Source organism: Cricetulus griseus, chromosome 2 (genome assembly GCF_003668045.3).
Source record: "Cricetulus griseus strain 17A/GY chromosome 2, alternate assembly CriGri-PICRH-1.0, whole genome shotgun sequence".
Taxonomy (NCBI): domain Eukaryota; kingdom Metazoa; phylum Chordata; class Mammalia; order Rodentia; family Cricetidae; genus Cricetulus; species Cricetulus griseus.
Window position 1 is genome coordinate 14,075,179 of NC_048595.1, and position 16,031 is coordinate 14,091,209.

The following is a 16,031-nucleotide window of genomic DNA, read 5'->3' on the forward strand; positions in this document are numbered from 1 at the left end:
GAAGGACAACCTTGTCCATGTCTTACAAGGCAGGCTGTGAAGCTTCAAACGGTGCTAGTCTGTTACTTGTGTAGTCAGCAGACACCTAAGCATATATTTAAAAATATCTTTGTAAAAATAGACTTTATTTATTTATTTATTATGTATACAACATTCTGCTTCCATGTATATCTGCACACCAGAAGAGGGCACCAGGTCTCATAATGGATGGTTGTGAGCCACCATGTGGTTGCTGGGAATTGAACTCAGGACCTCTGGAAGAGCAGTCGGTGCTCTTAACCTCTGAGCCATCTCTCCAGCCCTCCTAAATAGAGTACTAGGAGGAAATAGGCGGAGCGAGTGAAGACAAGGTACAATGGAGGAGGAAGTCTTTCCTGTGGCCAGATGTCTGTGTGACTTCATTCTGTGCCTGGCTCCAAGGTGCCCCCTAAATGAATCCTATTCCCCCTTCCTCATTCTAACATGGAGACGCATGGCTTGGTCCCTCTCCCCTGCCCATCTATAAAACCATCACTCTGGATTCACAATTCAACAACTAGGCATTGAGTGCCAACCTTAGGCCAGGCCCCCAACTTGGCCTGATACATGAGATTTAGTCCCAATTCTCACAGAACTGTCCAAATAGTCACTGCTGTCGGGTGTGCACATGAAAGGGACACAGAAGACACAGGCAACGCACAACAGTGATTGACCTCTACTCCTCTGCCTGTCTTCTTAAGGCTGCCCTCCCTCCAAGCTACCTCTTATTCTGCAAACTGCAACCCCTTGACTGAAATGGCTTTTTCCAAATGCCCTTCTTCGGAAAGCAAGTTTTCTGGGCTCTCCCTCCCAGAACCCTGGAGCTTATGGGACGGGATGAAAAGCAGCCAAAGAAAGACCATTTCACTTCACCTTCTGCAACTCTCTGCCCATTCAATTAGTCACTCAATAATTATTTATTGTTTCCTAGGAAACAAGCTCTGTTTTTGATGCTCAGTAGTGAACATGAAGTCCCTGGTCTTTAAAGAGCTTACAGTGCAAGAAAAAAAAAAAATCAGAATCAATTAGGAAAAAACCACCCAGGACAGAGCTTGAGGGTATGAAAGGATAAGGGCGGTGGCCTCTGAGGAACACCAGCGGAGGCAGGGAAGGTTTGGCTTTTGCTGGCTCTCACATGACTTGAAAAAAAAAAAAAGAAGTCACCCTTCAAAGCCACAGAGAAACCCTGTCTTGAAAAACCAAGGGGGAAAAAAAAAAGAAAAAAAAAAAGAATCACAAAACTGCCTAACTTGCCTGACAACAAGTAAAATAATGTTCACATGGACGAGAACTAACAGAGTCAAATAAATTACCACAGGCTAAATAATCCGATGGAGAGTACAGAGTGTCATCCAGTCTTGTACAGTCAAACCTGCCCTGCTAAGCACACACAAAGTTCCCAGGAAATCATCAACAAAGAAAGTGTATCAGTTCTACGCAGGGGACACCAAGAGCAGGCATGTCCCACTCTGTGAAAAGTCCCAGCTGAACACAGTGTACACGCTATCCTGGCACTGATAAAGCTGGACACAGTCCACTAATAAGCCCAGAGGACTCCCAGGGACATGGGGGGGGTGCCTGTACCCCAGGCAGCTTCTGGGGGGGCACCTCAGCAGTACAACAGGGAAGAGCTGGTAAGAACCCTTCTGGCCTAAGAAGCCAGCGCAGCACAGGGAAAGGACGAGCAGCCGGGATCTAGTGTGGGAGGTGACTGCGCCTTGTCATGAGTGGCCTGTACTCAGTTACTCCCAAGACACTCACAGCCTGCTTAGCCTGGGCCTGGCTTAGAGCCCCATCACTCCATCAGTTGCTTCCGCCTCTGTCAGCAGGAAGGAAGGCAGGCTTGTGTTTCTGTGCTATGCTCTCAGGATTCTTTAAAATCAGCCATACCTGGGCACTCTACCCCATACAATGTGCCTGGCCAACTTCCCCTACTGTACCCACTTGTGACCACGCCCCTTTCTTCTTGGAAGCGGGGTGCATCTGTGACTGTTTTAGCAGTCCTACAGCAGGGCTAACGCTGAGGATATTTAAGGCTGCTCTCCCCACAAAGAGAAGCTCCAGCCAGCCCTGCGCCCCAGAGCTATTTCTGGCTCCCACTGTGATTTCAACAATACAGCCAGAATGACCTGCCTGGGATGCCCCTGAGCTGACGACCCACTGAAATCCTGTTGGATGGCAGTACACGCAAGATTCCCGTGATGACCACTGGGGGGCAGTCTGACTAGAGATGAGCTCTGGGCAGCAAAGGGCCTTCTCCCCACCTATGTGCTGAAGGCTGCAGAACTGGCAGTGAAGGGGCAGAACGGAGAGGGTGAGGTGGTATTGAGGAGATTGGGTGGGTTGAGAAGCTCAGAGAGCATATGGCCTGGGCATCCTTTGAAACATGGTGTATCTAACTCCAGGGAGAACTAGAATTCACAGGCTAATATTCCTGACTGGTTAGAGCAGATGTGGATTACAGAGGCATTATATATAAACAACCCTGGAAGCCTTGCAGCCTGCAGAGCTGGTGCCTTGGTTTACATTCCGGAGAAGTTTAGTGAGCCCTCACTTCGCAGACAGCACAAGGGAAGCTGCTGGCGCCTGGAGGCTGGGCTGACTTACCACAGAATGTCTCACTTGACCAGGACTGGCCTCGGATGGTCTTGTGACCCAGCAGGCAATTGTTTAAAAACACAATCTGTTTTCTGCCTTGGAACTTAGAACAGTTTGTGCTGGGGGCTGTCTGGGAGACAATCGAGGGCAAACCCAGCCTCCACAGCGGGTCACTCCAGAAAAATGCACATTTTGGTTTAATAAAATGAAAAGTGATTCTTCTATTGAATGACTGCCTCTGGGAGGGACACTGATGACAGTGGCCTGGACACAAAGTATTCTCAGGATGGCATTTGTTTCCCTGGGAAATCTACCAAGGGGTCAAAGCAACATCTGGTTGGGCAGAAGGTATCTCCCTGAAACTTTGGGGGTCTACTGCACATGGCCATGGCTGGGTCATTGACATCGTTAAACAGACTAACACAAACATCATGGGACACACCAGGAACCACTCAGTGCTGTCTTGGATCATGCAAATGGCCCTAGAGGATGGTAACGTCTCAGGAAGAAAGGAGTTCAGGTCCCTGAACGGCCTGCCAGCTCATGTGCAAGAGATAATCTCCTGCTTTCTCTGGACAGAAAAATCAACTATTTAAAGTGACCGGCATGGTGGCAGAAGCAGGGTTATTTTGACAGTGCAGAACTCACGGGGACAGGGCTTCTCTGCCAGGACACACTCTGGGCACCCTAGGGCCTGTTCCTCCCTGGTTTCTCTCTAACCTGACACAGGCTTTCCATGTGGGCTGCCAAGAGTCTCTAGGAAGGAGCGGTGTCACAAATTGCCAAGTCACTCAGCAGCAACAAAGGATGACAGACTCGAAAGCCAACACACACCCTCTCTCCCTGTGTGACATGAAGCATGAGGACTAACAGCTCCCTACAGCTGCAGTGAGAAGGACAGAAGGACAAGTTGCTGTCAAGAGATCCTCCTTGGATCTGCACTGCGCAGCTGGCTCCCTGAAGCTTTCTGATCCATTCGTTTGTGCCACCGAGGTTACAGCTGAGAATAGTTGCACTACCAAACCATCTCCCTATTTGCCTGTGCTTACAGGCACACCTGAGGTTATCAAAACCTGACCAGTGTGACAGGCCTAGAAGAGTTCCAAGATGCTGACACATCTGAATAACCGTGGGGATTTCCGTGTGCTTCTCCCAGTGTTTATTCCAGCAGTAACTTGGCACCCTGAACACAGATGAAACTCTCCGTCTAGCTCTAGAGCCACCATCGATGGCCCGTCCCTTACACAGTTCTTCAAGAACTGAAGCATCCAAACTGAGTTACACTCAAGAGCTGGAGCTGCGGCTGTGCTTCTGTTTGCAGTCTCAGTCTCCACCTGAAGAACTCTGGGTAGTTTCTTTGTGGAGACTGGATTCACTCTACAAACCTGGTGGAAAGGCAGAGTTCTCTGAAAGGAACAGGTCCCCCAGAGTCTCGGGAGGGACAGCTGTGTTGGCACCTTCTGACACTGGCAGACTCTGCACTCAACAAACAGGTCTACTTTTGGGCTCTCCTACCTCCTGTGGAAGGCAGATGCCCTTACTTCCTCTATCTTCTATGTCTTCAATAGGTGGCTACCTATTGTACGTGCACATATATCCCATTTGCTAAAACTCAACTCTCAACAATACTTCTACAAGCAGTGGCTGCCTGCTTTCCATGCTTTGGACATACTAAGGCAACAGGGACGGCAAAGAGGAGAAACACCCAGGTCAGAAGACAACAGACTAAGTGCCAACATGTTCTTGGGCCTGCTTATGCCAACTGGCTGACCTGGAGCAGAATCTCACGCAGGAGCAGCTTGCTCACCTGTCCTGGCTTGAAAACACAGAGCTGTTGCACTGACAAGAGTCTCAGAAACCTTCTAAGTGAGGCAACTGTGGTCCAGGTTGATCTGTAATTCAGCAGACTGGTGACTCAACAAACAGCAAGTGAACCAGGACCCAAATACAAACCCTTCATCTCACATGCAAAGCTTCCCACCTGCTTATAGTTTAACCACAAGCAGAGACTGCGAATGAAGCTGTGCTTGCTTCCTCCCCCAATAGTATGCTGAAGTTCTGTGTCAGGAGAACTGACGGTATTAAAAGGCCGTGGGTTCACTGGAAGGAAGGGACATGACTCAGACCGCTCTGAGTTTTCAGATGGACAGCTCATCATTAAGAGTATTCAATGTGCAAACCAATTTTAAAAGAAAAGGGAGAGGAAGCAGAAAGCGGCGCCGACTCTGCCCCTGAGCCACTGATGAGCAGGCGGTGTCCTGGGGAGGAGGACACCAGTTTCACAGTCAAGCTAAGGGAGTCAGGAGGCTCAGGCCACCTGCCTGGAGCCAGAGCACTATGACACAACTGGCCTCCATGCCCCAATGTTCTACACAGGCAGGTAACCAACAGGCTCCACTCGAACACTAACTTCCAGGAATAGCCTCTGGCTCAGAATCAATCAGCAACAGTGAGTCTTCTCCCAGGCTGGGCAGGGCTGGGGCAGTCCTTCCACCAATCTGTCTCCTTGGATTACAACCAGAGTCTCACACACACGGCTACTGACAGGTGATTTCTCGAAAACACTAAAGCCTTCTGGAGACAGTTTCTCTGGTTGATGGTTTCCTGGCCCCTTCAAAAGAGTCCACAGGGCGCCATCACCTATGGTCTGCTCATTAATGGTTCACAGATGTCTACAGCCGCCGCCTCTGCACGATCCTGGCTGGTTTCATGTAACCAGCGACTAATCCTCCACTTTGTCAACTGGCAGCTAGACACATAATTAGGGGCCATCCCAAGGCTTCTTCAATAAATGGCATGTGTGCTGTCTACATCTACCTCAATGGCACCGGAAAGCCAGACAATTAGTCCAGAGTGTGCCCGGATTCCAAACACAGAAGAAGACTGTTTGGAAAAGGTCCACACAGGCACTGGCCAAGACAAGTGAACTCCTTTTATAGCAGGGTGGCCAACCGACAAGAACCTTCTCCTAAACAGAATCACAAGGCAGCCTGGATGCAGCCTATAGTATCTGGACATGGGTTTACCCCACTAAAGCACTCACACAGCCTTCAAAGACGGGGGCAGGAGTGTGACAGATCAGGTCCAATCAGCCACAACACAAATAGAAAGGTCCCAAGGCAGTGACATGAAAGAATGTGTGTGTGTGGGGGGGGGGGGAGTAATGAAGTCTTCACCACCCAAAGCATTCTAGCTGGGAGCAGGACAGGGCTGTTTCTTGACTTAGGTCAAAAGGAGAGGCTTAAAAGGAACACAATACTCGTGCATCAAATAGGCACTGGGTGGGCTGGGCTGAAACTTGGTGGTAAAGTTGCTTGCCCAACACACATGAAGCCTGGGTTTGAGCCCCAGCACAGGAAAAAGAAACCAACAGCACATGTCTATTTTAAAAACATATTTTAACTTTCAATTCTGATCACACCAAGGCCTATGTAACCACCTCCAACACACCATTTCTCTGGGCAGGTCCACTCCAAGTCCTCTCTACTAGCTATTCTGTGTGGACAATGAGCTGTTACCCACCAGAGTTGTCCACGGTGCTGAGGAACACTGGAGCTCCAGGCAAATGCACTTCTGCACTCGGAAATTTCTTCCTATTCCCAGGCCCATGTGTGACAATATTCGGAAGACTGGACCCAACTTCTGAGAATTGCTGTCTGCTGTCCCAGCTCAAAGACCAGACCCCACACTGAACTGTCAATTGCAGGCACAAAACAGCAGATGACAACAAAAGTCCTGCAAGGCAGGTCCCCACGCCCTCCACTGTGCTACCAAAGCTACTCTGCTGATGGGGACCTACAGTGCAGTATTTTACCAACAGGTGACATGCTGGAATTTTTGTTTTTTTTTTCTGTTTTGTTTTTGTTTTTGTTTTTTAAGACAAGGTTTCTCTGTGTAGCTGTGGATGTCCTGGATTGTAGACCAGGCTGGCCTTGAACTCAGAGATCTGCCTGCCTCCCCTCCTGCCACCACTGCCAGACATGCTTGTGAATTTAAACTAAGACCAGGTACTCTTCCAGTTTATATCAGGACCCATAGGGCAGGGAGATGCCAAAAGAAATGATACTTCCTGGCTTCACTGTTCAAACCCAAGACAGATGCTGGGCAAATCTGTGCTGGCAGACAGGACTTCAGAAGCAAGACAGGAGGATGTCAAGCCTGCACTGCCAAGTCCTAGCAGCTGGGGGTCTGTCACCTTCCTGAGCCTTAATTCTTTTATGTTAAATGGAAAAAACCATACTATCCTCCCTGTAGAGTTACTGGAAGGCAATGTCTAAGAAGCCCCTGTAAAGAAACCCACAGTCTAAAACCACATCCAGGAGAAGCAGGAATTACCAAGACCCTCATACGGATGATCCAGGTGCAGAGGCCGAGTTCCAATGTCTCTATGGAGAATTAAAAGTCACACCTGCCCTCTGCTTATTAGTTAAGATTACCTGAAGGCATACATTTCAAACTAAATACCTCTCTGGCCACCTCTAGGAAACAGTGCTGGACTCTATCACAGTGACCCACTGTGCCCCGGAGGCCCAAAGACCCATGAGCCTGGATGATTCCATGTCCAGATCAAAGGGAATGGACTAGCTTGCTGATTTGGACTGTGCATCTCTATGTGTACCTGTGTAAATAAATGGACCGCTGGGAGACCAGCAGAACCAATCTCTACAGATCCCAACATTCAGTTTCTCAGAATGGCACTTCCATCCTTAGGCAGATAAACTCTCATCCTGATGCATATGCCTGTCTGACAGCTTTCACTAATGGCAGACAGCCTCAGTTGGGGATATAACTCAATCATTTTGAGCCCTAGCATTCACAATCGCTGAGCTAGACCCCCAGTGCTGACCCCTCAAAAAAAAAAAAAAAAACAACCAAACAGTCTCATGGCTTTCTGTAAAGAAACGCCACATGCCTGAGGCCAGGAGAGGGAGAGACCGGAGGGAAAAGCCAAGGTGCCACACCCTGATTACCTCTACCCTGTGGATTCCTAATCTACAGGTGGCTACACACAAACCCCCACAGAGCAATGGGAGACACACTTTCCCAATTAGTGTTGGAAAGATTTCCAAGGAAGAGAATATACACAGCCTCGACTGCTTCTGCCTCTTGGTCCTGTGAATGCCCGAGCTGCCTGGACACCGTCTGCAGTGTGAGACTTGGTGTGAAGTAGTTTTCCACCAAGGGACAAATCACAAGGGCAGCAGGGTTACTGTCCCGGCAAGATGGGCTAGTACTGTAGTTTTAGAAAGACATCCGTCTGGGATCCCTCCACCCCCACCCCAGCACAGGAAAACCAGATAAACTGCTTCTCAGGGGCCTCTGCAAAGCCAGCTTCAAAACTCACTCACTCATGACACAAAGAGAAAACATCTTTGCTTCACGTTGCCAAGCTTGTCTGATAGTTAGCTCATAAATTCTGCGATATGGGGCTGAGTTCAAGAAAGCGGAGGGGGTTGTTTGCTCAGCTTTCTGCTCAGGGATAGGGAGAGGGCAACTCACTTTCCCCTCCTAACCATTGACTCTCCAGAGAACAAGTGTTAGCACAGCCAACAAATGCTCAGCTTTCTGCAGAGCCCCAGACAGAATCCATCCATCCATCAGAGTATTGTTCTTACCTCCCACCACCTCCCACGGCAGGAGAGGGACCAGGCACAGGGCTCCAAGGTCACACTCCTCACTTACTGGATCGTGGGAATGCTTGCAGACACCCTTGTCACAGCTCTGCCAGCTGGAATAACTGCTTGGGGAGAAGCTGTGGAGTGCAGGCTCTGCCATGACGCGGAGGCCACAGGCAGATGTTGCAGCTATCTCTAGTGACCCCACCGCACTCTGTAAACATGCACAGCTTAGTGCTTCGGGCACAACTCAGGCAGGAAGGGGGGAGGCACCCTGTGCACCTCAGCAATGTGAGGGAATGAACCAAAGGCTGAGGGGAAAGAGTGCGCTTCCCAGAATGATTCCTAGGCTTCCTGGCCGCTGATGTCCCTTGCTTCTGTGTGGCAGGGCTGTGGTCTACCTGTCTGTGTGCTGCCTCCCATGAGATTCTGCACAGGGCCCAAGGACCATGCCAGGGGCTGTGTCTGCACCTCTGCTCTGGAACTCAGGAGTGGCTCCAAGGAGGAGACACAGGTGCTGTGCTTGAGTCTCCAGCAGGGGCTGACCCAGGAGTCCTGCACCATCACCAGCAAGGTTTGTTCACTTTCTTCTGGTTTCCCTTGGGGCCGCTGGCTGCGGAACATGACTTAGCTCATTCACACAGAAGATTAATTCCAGAGCAAGGGGCAGGGTAGGAATCCGTTTCCAATCAATGATGGAAAACAGCTTTGCTCACAGCCAGATTTACTCTTGCATGAGCTCCCTCCAAGACCTCGCAAGTTCAAGGAGGTATGGAGCATGGAGGCAGGTCCTCCACGGTGACTGCCTGCCCACAGCAGCCTGCTGGCCTGCACGCTCCACCTGAAGCGGACACCGCAACCTAAGGAAAAGGCAGGTGAAGTGCAGGGCTGTTTCAACCCCATGGGTGAGCATCAGTTTTAAAACCATTGCAGATACCCCTCCCTTTCCTGTAGAACACAGCCGTGCACACTTGGAGCGAAATGGAAAAAGCCCATATCAAGTAGCAGGAATTTTGACTTAAGATCTTTGTTTCTTAGAAAGCATCACAGAGTCTTGGGGTAATTCAGTTACTCCAGAGTCCAGTCACTCCAGTCTCGGCTGATGGCCACCTAGGAATCGTCCCTTCTTACAGACAGCCTGGTCACAAAGCACTGGTTGCTTGGTAGCTCTTCTTCCTCCCACTGACAGTCCTTCTGTCCTTCATGTCCAAGCTATCCCAGCTCTTTGCCACACAGCATCCTTCAAAGACCTAAGGACCTGAATTGAAGCAGGGCTGCCACAATGTCCCCGCCCACTGCCATTCTCAGTGCCACCTGCATCCCATGACAACAAACTCAGGCCACTTACTGGGCAGCTCTTCCAGGGCTAACTTCGCATCACTTGGCATGTTCCTGGCCCTTAGAAGTGTGTGTGTGTGTGTGTGTGTGTGTGTGTGTGTGTGTGTGTGTGTGTGTAGGGGGGGGGTGTGCACAAGCGTGTGCTGGAAGAGATCAGAGGGCAACCTCAGGTACCAGTCTTTCCATCAAGTCTGACCTCTGTTTCCCATGCATACACCAGGTTAGCTGGGGATTCTCCACTTCCCACCTCATCCTATCATGGGACAGGGATGTGTGCTACTAGGTCCTCATGACCGTGAGGCAAGGGTACCCTTGAACCATCTCCCCAGTCCATTTGTTTGTTTTTGAGAGAAATCGGGCGCTAACACCCAGAACTCCTGCTGCAGCTCTTCCAGCTTCACTCTTTTGGTCCAGACACTCAGGTGTGTGGAGGTGGGAGAGGATAGGGAATGACAACAACTTTCCCCCCAGCTAAAATAATATCCTGGCACACATTACTGACTAGTCCAATGAGCTGCCTACCAAGTAGTTGGAAACACACTCATTTAGGAGGCACATTAATCAAAGATACCTTCGTGATCAATGGGCACTGGAAATGGATGCTGGCAGGGATGATGGGAAAACAATCCGATCTTTATGGAGACAAGACGAAGCATTTCTCCTGAAACCCAACCCTCACACCCCCACCCCCATCCCACCTCCCGTACAATGAAAAGGTGAACCTGAGTCCAGCCTAAGACCAACTGCTCAGAATGGCAATGGGGGTTCTCAGAAGGGGCCAAAAGCAATAAATGCACCCTGCATCCTGCATCCTGCCTGTCTTGCCTACGCAGCTTGTATTTCAACCAGAGCCTGCAGGGAAGGGACTCATGGCACCCTGGTGGCCTGAGCACACCATGAGTCCATTTGCTCAGGGACTCTGCTTTCTGTGCACAGGAAGAGAAGCCTCACTGGCAACCAGGGAAGAAGAGTCTGTTGACAGGGTGAGGGTAGGGAGAGGGACACAGGACACACACTCGACTTCACTCACTGAGCAACTACTACAGGGGGTGGCAAAGTAGCATGTCTGCCCTTGCTGCACGACAGATAGATGTCCAATGACTGCCATCACCAGAACTGTAAAACTGCAGAGGACCATGTGCGTGTGTGCGACTCAGACCTTTAATCCCAGCACTCTGGAGGCAGAGGCAGACAGATCTCCGAGTTCTAGTCCAGTCTGGTTTACAAAGTGAGTTACAGAATAGCCAAGGCTATTCAGGAAAACCCTGTCTCGGAAAAACAAAAACAAAAAAACTGAAGGGGACCATTTCACCCACTCCCCAGGTGCCTTGGAAACAAACAAAAAACAGAGGAGCCAAAACTAAAGACTTCAGAACTGAACTGAATGCTCTTAGAGCGCCAGGCACTGTGCTAGGTATTTTAAAATTAGGAAACCAAACTGCCAGAGTCCAAACTGCTGTCTAGACAGCAAAATTTTGTGACAGTGCACTGGCTCCTCTGCCATCCTCCACAGCCCTGGCCTCATGAGGTCATTTCTCTTTCCTCCTGATACCGTAGCCCCATGTAACAGAGCCGCCTCCTGGGATCTGGAGCCAATAAAGATGTAAGCCATTTTAAGACCTAGATGAAATTCAGGCAAGCTATCTAGAAAGCAGTTCTGCAACTAAGTTTCAAATTGGGAAGAAAAACAATTCAAGGGTAAGGAGGCCAACCCTGAGACCCAAGAATCCATAAAGACCATGAAGGAGGCTCTTGACATAAAACATGTTCAATTCAGCAATATTTATAGCATCCCAAAGTGAAGGCAACCTTGATTTCCAACAGGTGGGTTATCGTACAATGATAATATTCCCAAAGCTGTTAGAGGATGCTGTTGGGAGGTGGAAAATTTAAAGTATGGGAGCTTTGCAAAAAAAATATGTATGTATGTATGTATGTATGTATGTTCAAAGAACACAGGGGGAAAACACCAAAACATAACAAGGTTTTATCCATAAAGGGAATGCTGAATGAATTACTCCGGTCTCCCACCTCAACACAGTTTCCCTGTGCAGCCTAGGCTGGCCTTGAAAGTGATCCTCCTGCCTCGGCCTCCCAGTGATAGAATTACAGGTATGCACCACCAAGCCCACCAATTCTCTTTATTTTATTTTTTGCATTTTCCACAAGTAAAACACAAGCTCTTCCATTTACCATTTTTTTCTTATCATCTGTATGTACATATGGGTGTACTTAGGAATGCATGTATGGTGTGATCTCTGTGAAAAGGTCAGGCATTGCAAAAAAAAAAAAAAAAAAAAAAAAAACAAAACAAAACCAAATGCAGTGCCCCCTTACTCCCCAAAGATCGATTTGCCCACACATCCCAAAGGGACTAGCCAGTCTGACAGCCTGTCCCTGCCACTTGCAAATGTTTTCTGATGGGTATTCTTTTCAGAATAAAATAATTTCTTTAGGGACTAAGGATATGGCTCAGTGGTAGAGCATTTTCCTAGCGTGCATAAGGTCCTAGGTTCAATTCTCAGTTCCACAAATGCTACCAACGACTTAAAAGAATGATCCATATGATCCGAATATATAAAATGACCAGACAGTGGCTGCATGGGGCAGCTCAGGAATGAAGACTAGCAACTGTACAAGGGCTCTTTTCGGGGTGAGGGAAGCATTCTAAAATTGGACTGTGGCTATGGTTACACAACCCCGTACAGTTACTAAAAATTTACAGAACCGCATTATACACTGAACACTAAGAATTTTTATTTGAAAGAAAGAAACAAAACCACAATCCTAAGACTAGAGACAGTGGTGGCTTTGAGGGAGGCAGCTATGGCTTAGGGCTCTGTTGCCAGAAGTCCAGGGCAGGAGTACGTGGTCCCTCACAGGGAGGCTCACCAGAGCCTCAGGTCCGCTCAAATCGGCACATGGCCTGGGGAAGGTAGGCTCACAGAAGCTACTAGCTTCTCCGCAGAGATGAGTGGAAATGGAACCGGTGGCGGCTCACGTGCCTAAGTGCTAAGCACAGCTCAGGACACACTCTGTGCTGGAGAACTGAAAACACTTGGCTCTCCTTCAACAGGAACTGTAAAGCCACCGGGTCAAGATGTGCTGTGGATGCTGTGGCAGTGCTCAGATAAAGGGGAGGAACCTGTGAAAGCTGAAATGAAGACTACAATAATGCATGTAGAGGGAGTGAAGAGACGGAGGGCTCGGTGATTGGAGGCTAGACAAGCGGCTAGAATGTCTGCACAATTCTCTCGGGAAGTAACTGGCAACTAAGTATCAAATGCTTTTAGAATGTTCCTTTCCTTCTAAACAGGGTGTCACTATGTAGCCCTGGCTGTCCTGGAGCTTGTTCTGTAGACCAGGCTGGCCTTGAACAAAGAGACCCTCCTGCCTCTGCCTCTTGAGTGCTGGGATTAAAGGCGTGCGCCACCACTGCCCTGCATGTTCCCTTCCTTCTATGCTATACTCAAAGATGGCACTGGATAGAGGTTAGAAGCCCTGCAGTGTGGACATGGAGACCAGCTTCCCAGTACAGACAGGAGACTGCACTGGTGCAACCACTACTGCATCTGCAGATTTAACACCTATGGGATGTGTGAACAGCAAAACTGAACTCACTAAAGTTAACCCTGACTGAGCCAAAGCGCCCTTTCTTTACAGGGAAGATGTCTGCTCTCTGCTCCTCTCCTCCATCTTTTCAACCTGGGGTTTTACAGCAGAACATCTCAGACTCTCAAAGATGACCATCTATCTGTCAACTGGGTCTTGTCAACCTGGCCCTCTCTGGGCGGCTTTGTTTTCACCAGACACATTTTTTGTTTATTTGTTTGAGAAAGGGTTTCTCTGTCTAACTCTGGCTGTCTTGAAACTCACTGTGCAGACCATGCTGGCCTTAACTCAGAGCTCCACCTGCCTCTGCCTCCTGAGTGGTGGGATAACAGGCATGTCTAGCTCAGCCACATTTTAAAAATGTGTTGAGTGTTTTGTCTGTGTGCCTGTATGTCTGTGCACCACCTGGATACAGTGCCAGAGGATACCAGAAGAGGGAACTGAGAACCAAACCTGGGTCCTCTGGAACAGCAGCCGGTGCTCTTTGCTGCCAAGCCATCTCTCCAGAGCCCATACATAAAATTGTAATACCAAATATGTGTTCCAAAAATACAACCCCACTGTCCCAACATGACATCTGCCATACCAGTGACTACAATGGGTCCATATCCCAGCCCTCATGAGAACACCTCTACTGTGAGCATTTAAAATTTCTGTCATTGTTCAAGGCCAGCCTCCAAAGATACAGAGAAATCCAGTCTTGAAAAACGAAACAAAACAAACAAAAACTTTTGTCATCTTCAAGTGTGAAGGACTAGAAGGATGAGAATGAGTTTAAATGTGGCCAAGGGGTGTCTGGCAACCTTAGACCTTGTCTCTAAGATGACCTGGGAGAGCAAGGGCCCTAGACCTTTCCATGGATCTTCATCTGTCTGCCCCACTCACAAACCTGCCAAAGCAGCATGCAAGCCATCCCAATGCTGGCACAACAATGACTATCAGTAGCTACAACAGGAAGCTTATCTATAGCTCAGTGGAAGAGCACTTTGCCTAGCAAGCTCAAGGGCCTGGGTTCAAAATCTAGCATTGTCCCCCAAAACAAACAAATTTAATCACCTGCTTTCTCATTCTGATCTTGTATCCCCACTGTGTTCTAAGTCACCTTCAGTGCAGCAAAAGGCTCAGGGATGAGAGCCCCAGAACTCTGCTTTTCAAGAGTGGTTAGAGATAAAAATTAATTTAGTGCCTCTCTCGTCCTCTTTAATCCACAAAGCTCGGAGAAAATCTCCCGCCCTGCTTCCTCTTTGAACCATGAGTCAAACCCAGTTCCTGTTGTGACGGTGTACACAAAAGGCTGATGTGTCCCACCCTCCGTCACCTGTGGTATCTCCAGGCCTTTCCATGTCACTGCATGTAACTCCCCCTGCCTGGTGACCAGACAGACTTGACTCCCCGATGTGAGTCACCATGTTTCCTGGGGAGGCTCTGCAGTCATGGGTCTTCTCACAACCAAGGCTGGCGGTGTCGGGCTGGTGACACTGCCACCAACTTTGCTGTTTTAGCATCCCTCCCAGCTTCCCTTGCCCACCTGTTGCTCCTCCCCCACATCAGCAAGCTCGGGCTGGGCTCCACATCTTCTGGGTTGGTTGTTGCCTAGTCTTGGACTAGCTGGCATTCCAGGAGACAAGAGTTAAAGGCAGCAGAGGCAACAGGAAGTGGAAAGAGACCACTAGCCATTGCCCCAGGCTGCCCTGCCCACCTGACTGCTCCCATCTGGCTCCCATCTGACTCATGCAGCTGGCCAGGTGGTTTTCATTTGCAGATGAAGCCCCAGGGCTCTGTGGCCACAGAATCGCCTGACCTTGGAGTCTCTGGGAGGCTGACATTCACAAACCATACTTGTGTGTCACTGAACAAGGCTAAAAGGTCAGTTAGAACCCTGAGGGCTACAAGAACAAAGCGGGACCTCTTGGACATTCTGATGACAGCCAGCAAAAGGAGGCGCTAGGGGCTAAGAAATGGTGATAGGGCCCTTGGTGCCAGTCTCAGACTAAAAATGCCACTACATCTTACGCCAGGCAGGACAAGCAGGCCTCAAGGTCAACCTCCGAATGTCCACACAACAAACAGTACAAAAGAGAAAAACTGGATTCATAAGGAAAGCACAGTTGAGCCCTGAGATGGCTCAAGGGGCAAGGCCACATGCTGCTAAGCCTGACTGACATGAATTGGGTCCCCAGGACCTCCAGGGTAGAAGAGTCAACTTCTACAAACTGTCCTCTGAACTACACATGGGAGTTACCTGTGGACACACTTTTTAAAAAAGCATAGTATAAATACATGACAGTGCCATTGCATAGGGAGAGTTACAGGCTGCATTTTTAGCAGGCCAGGTGCACTGCAGGTACTTCATGGGTGAGCTCATTCAGCCTGAGAAATACTTATAAAATATCCCCCAGCATCACTCCCATTTCACAGGCGAGGGAACCGAGGCAGAGATATTAAAACTTACCAAACCATGTAGCTAGTACTTGGTGGGGCTGGAATGGAATCTGAGTCCAGAATCACGATGCTAACTGCCCATAACAGTTCTTTATTAAAAACAGCATCTACGTATACAACCACCAAGATAAAAAATAAAAGATCAAAGAAATACCCTAGGTGTCTTGCTCAAACTGTGGGATGAGGCAGGGCCTATCTTCTTTACTGCTAAGTTTCTAACTTCTCCACAACTACACAAGCAGGGCATGACCAGAACACTGGTTTTTAAGACTTAGAGAGCGAACAGTTCTGTGACTGGGCATTCAGGCCAGCCCGTCACGAGACCAGAGCAGGGCTGGAGTTATTTAACTCACTTCCTCCCCCTCAGACACACAGTGGGGATGCCACCACTGAATCACAGGGCCCACA

General features: G+C 49.1%; 1 protein-coding gene across 9 annotated transcripts in view; it reads right to left on the reverse strand.

Moving 5' to 3' along the window:
* Positions 1–16,031, reverse strand: part of Capzb (capping actin protein of muscle Z-line subunit beta) — a 103,726-nt gene that overhangs the window by 58,091 nt on the left and 29,604 nt on the right. Inside the window, exon 1 of one of the 9 annotated variants that reach the window (XM_027399838.2) lies at positions 14,710–14,811. The exons of 7 other annotated variants lie outside the window; for them this stretch is intronic. In XM_027399838.2, the coding sequence (XP_027255639.1) occupies positions 14,710–14,796 (87 nt within the window). In that variant the 5' untranslated portion in view covers positions 14,797–14,811. Of the gene's footprint in view, positions 1–14,237; positions 14,265–14,709; positions 14,812–16,031 lie in introns of those variants that run through there. One more of the 9 variants, XM_027399842.2, reaches the window with a different exon arrangement.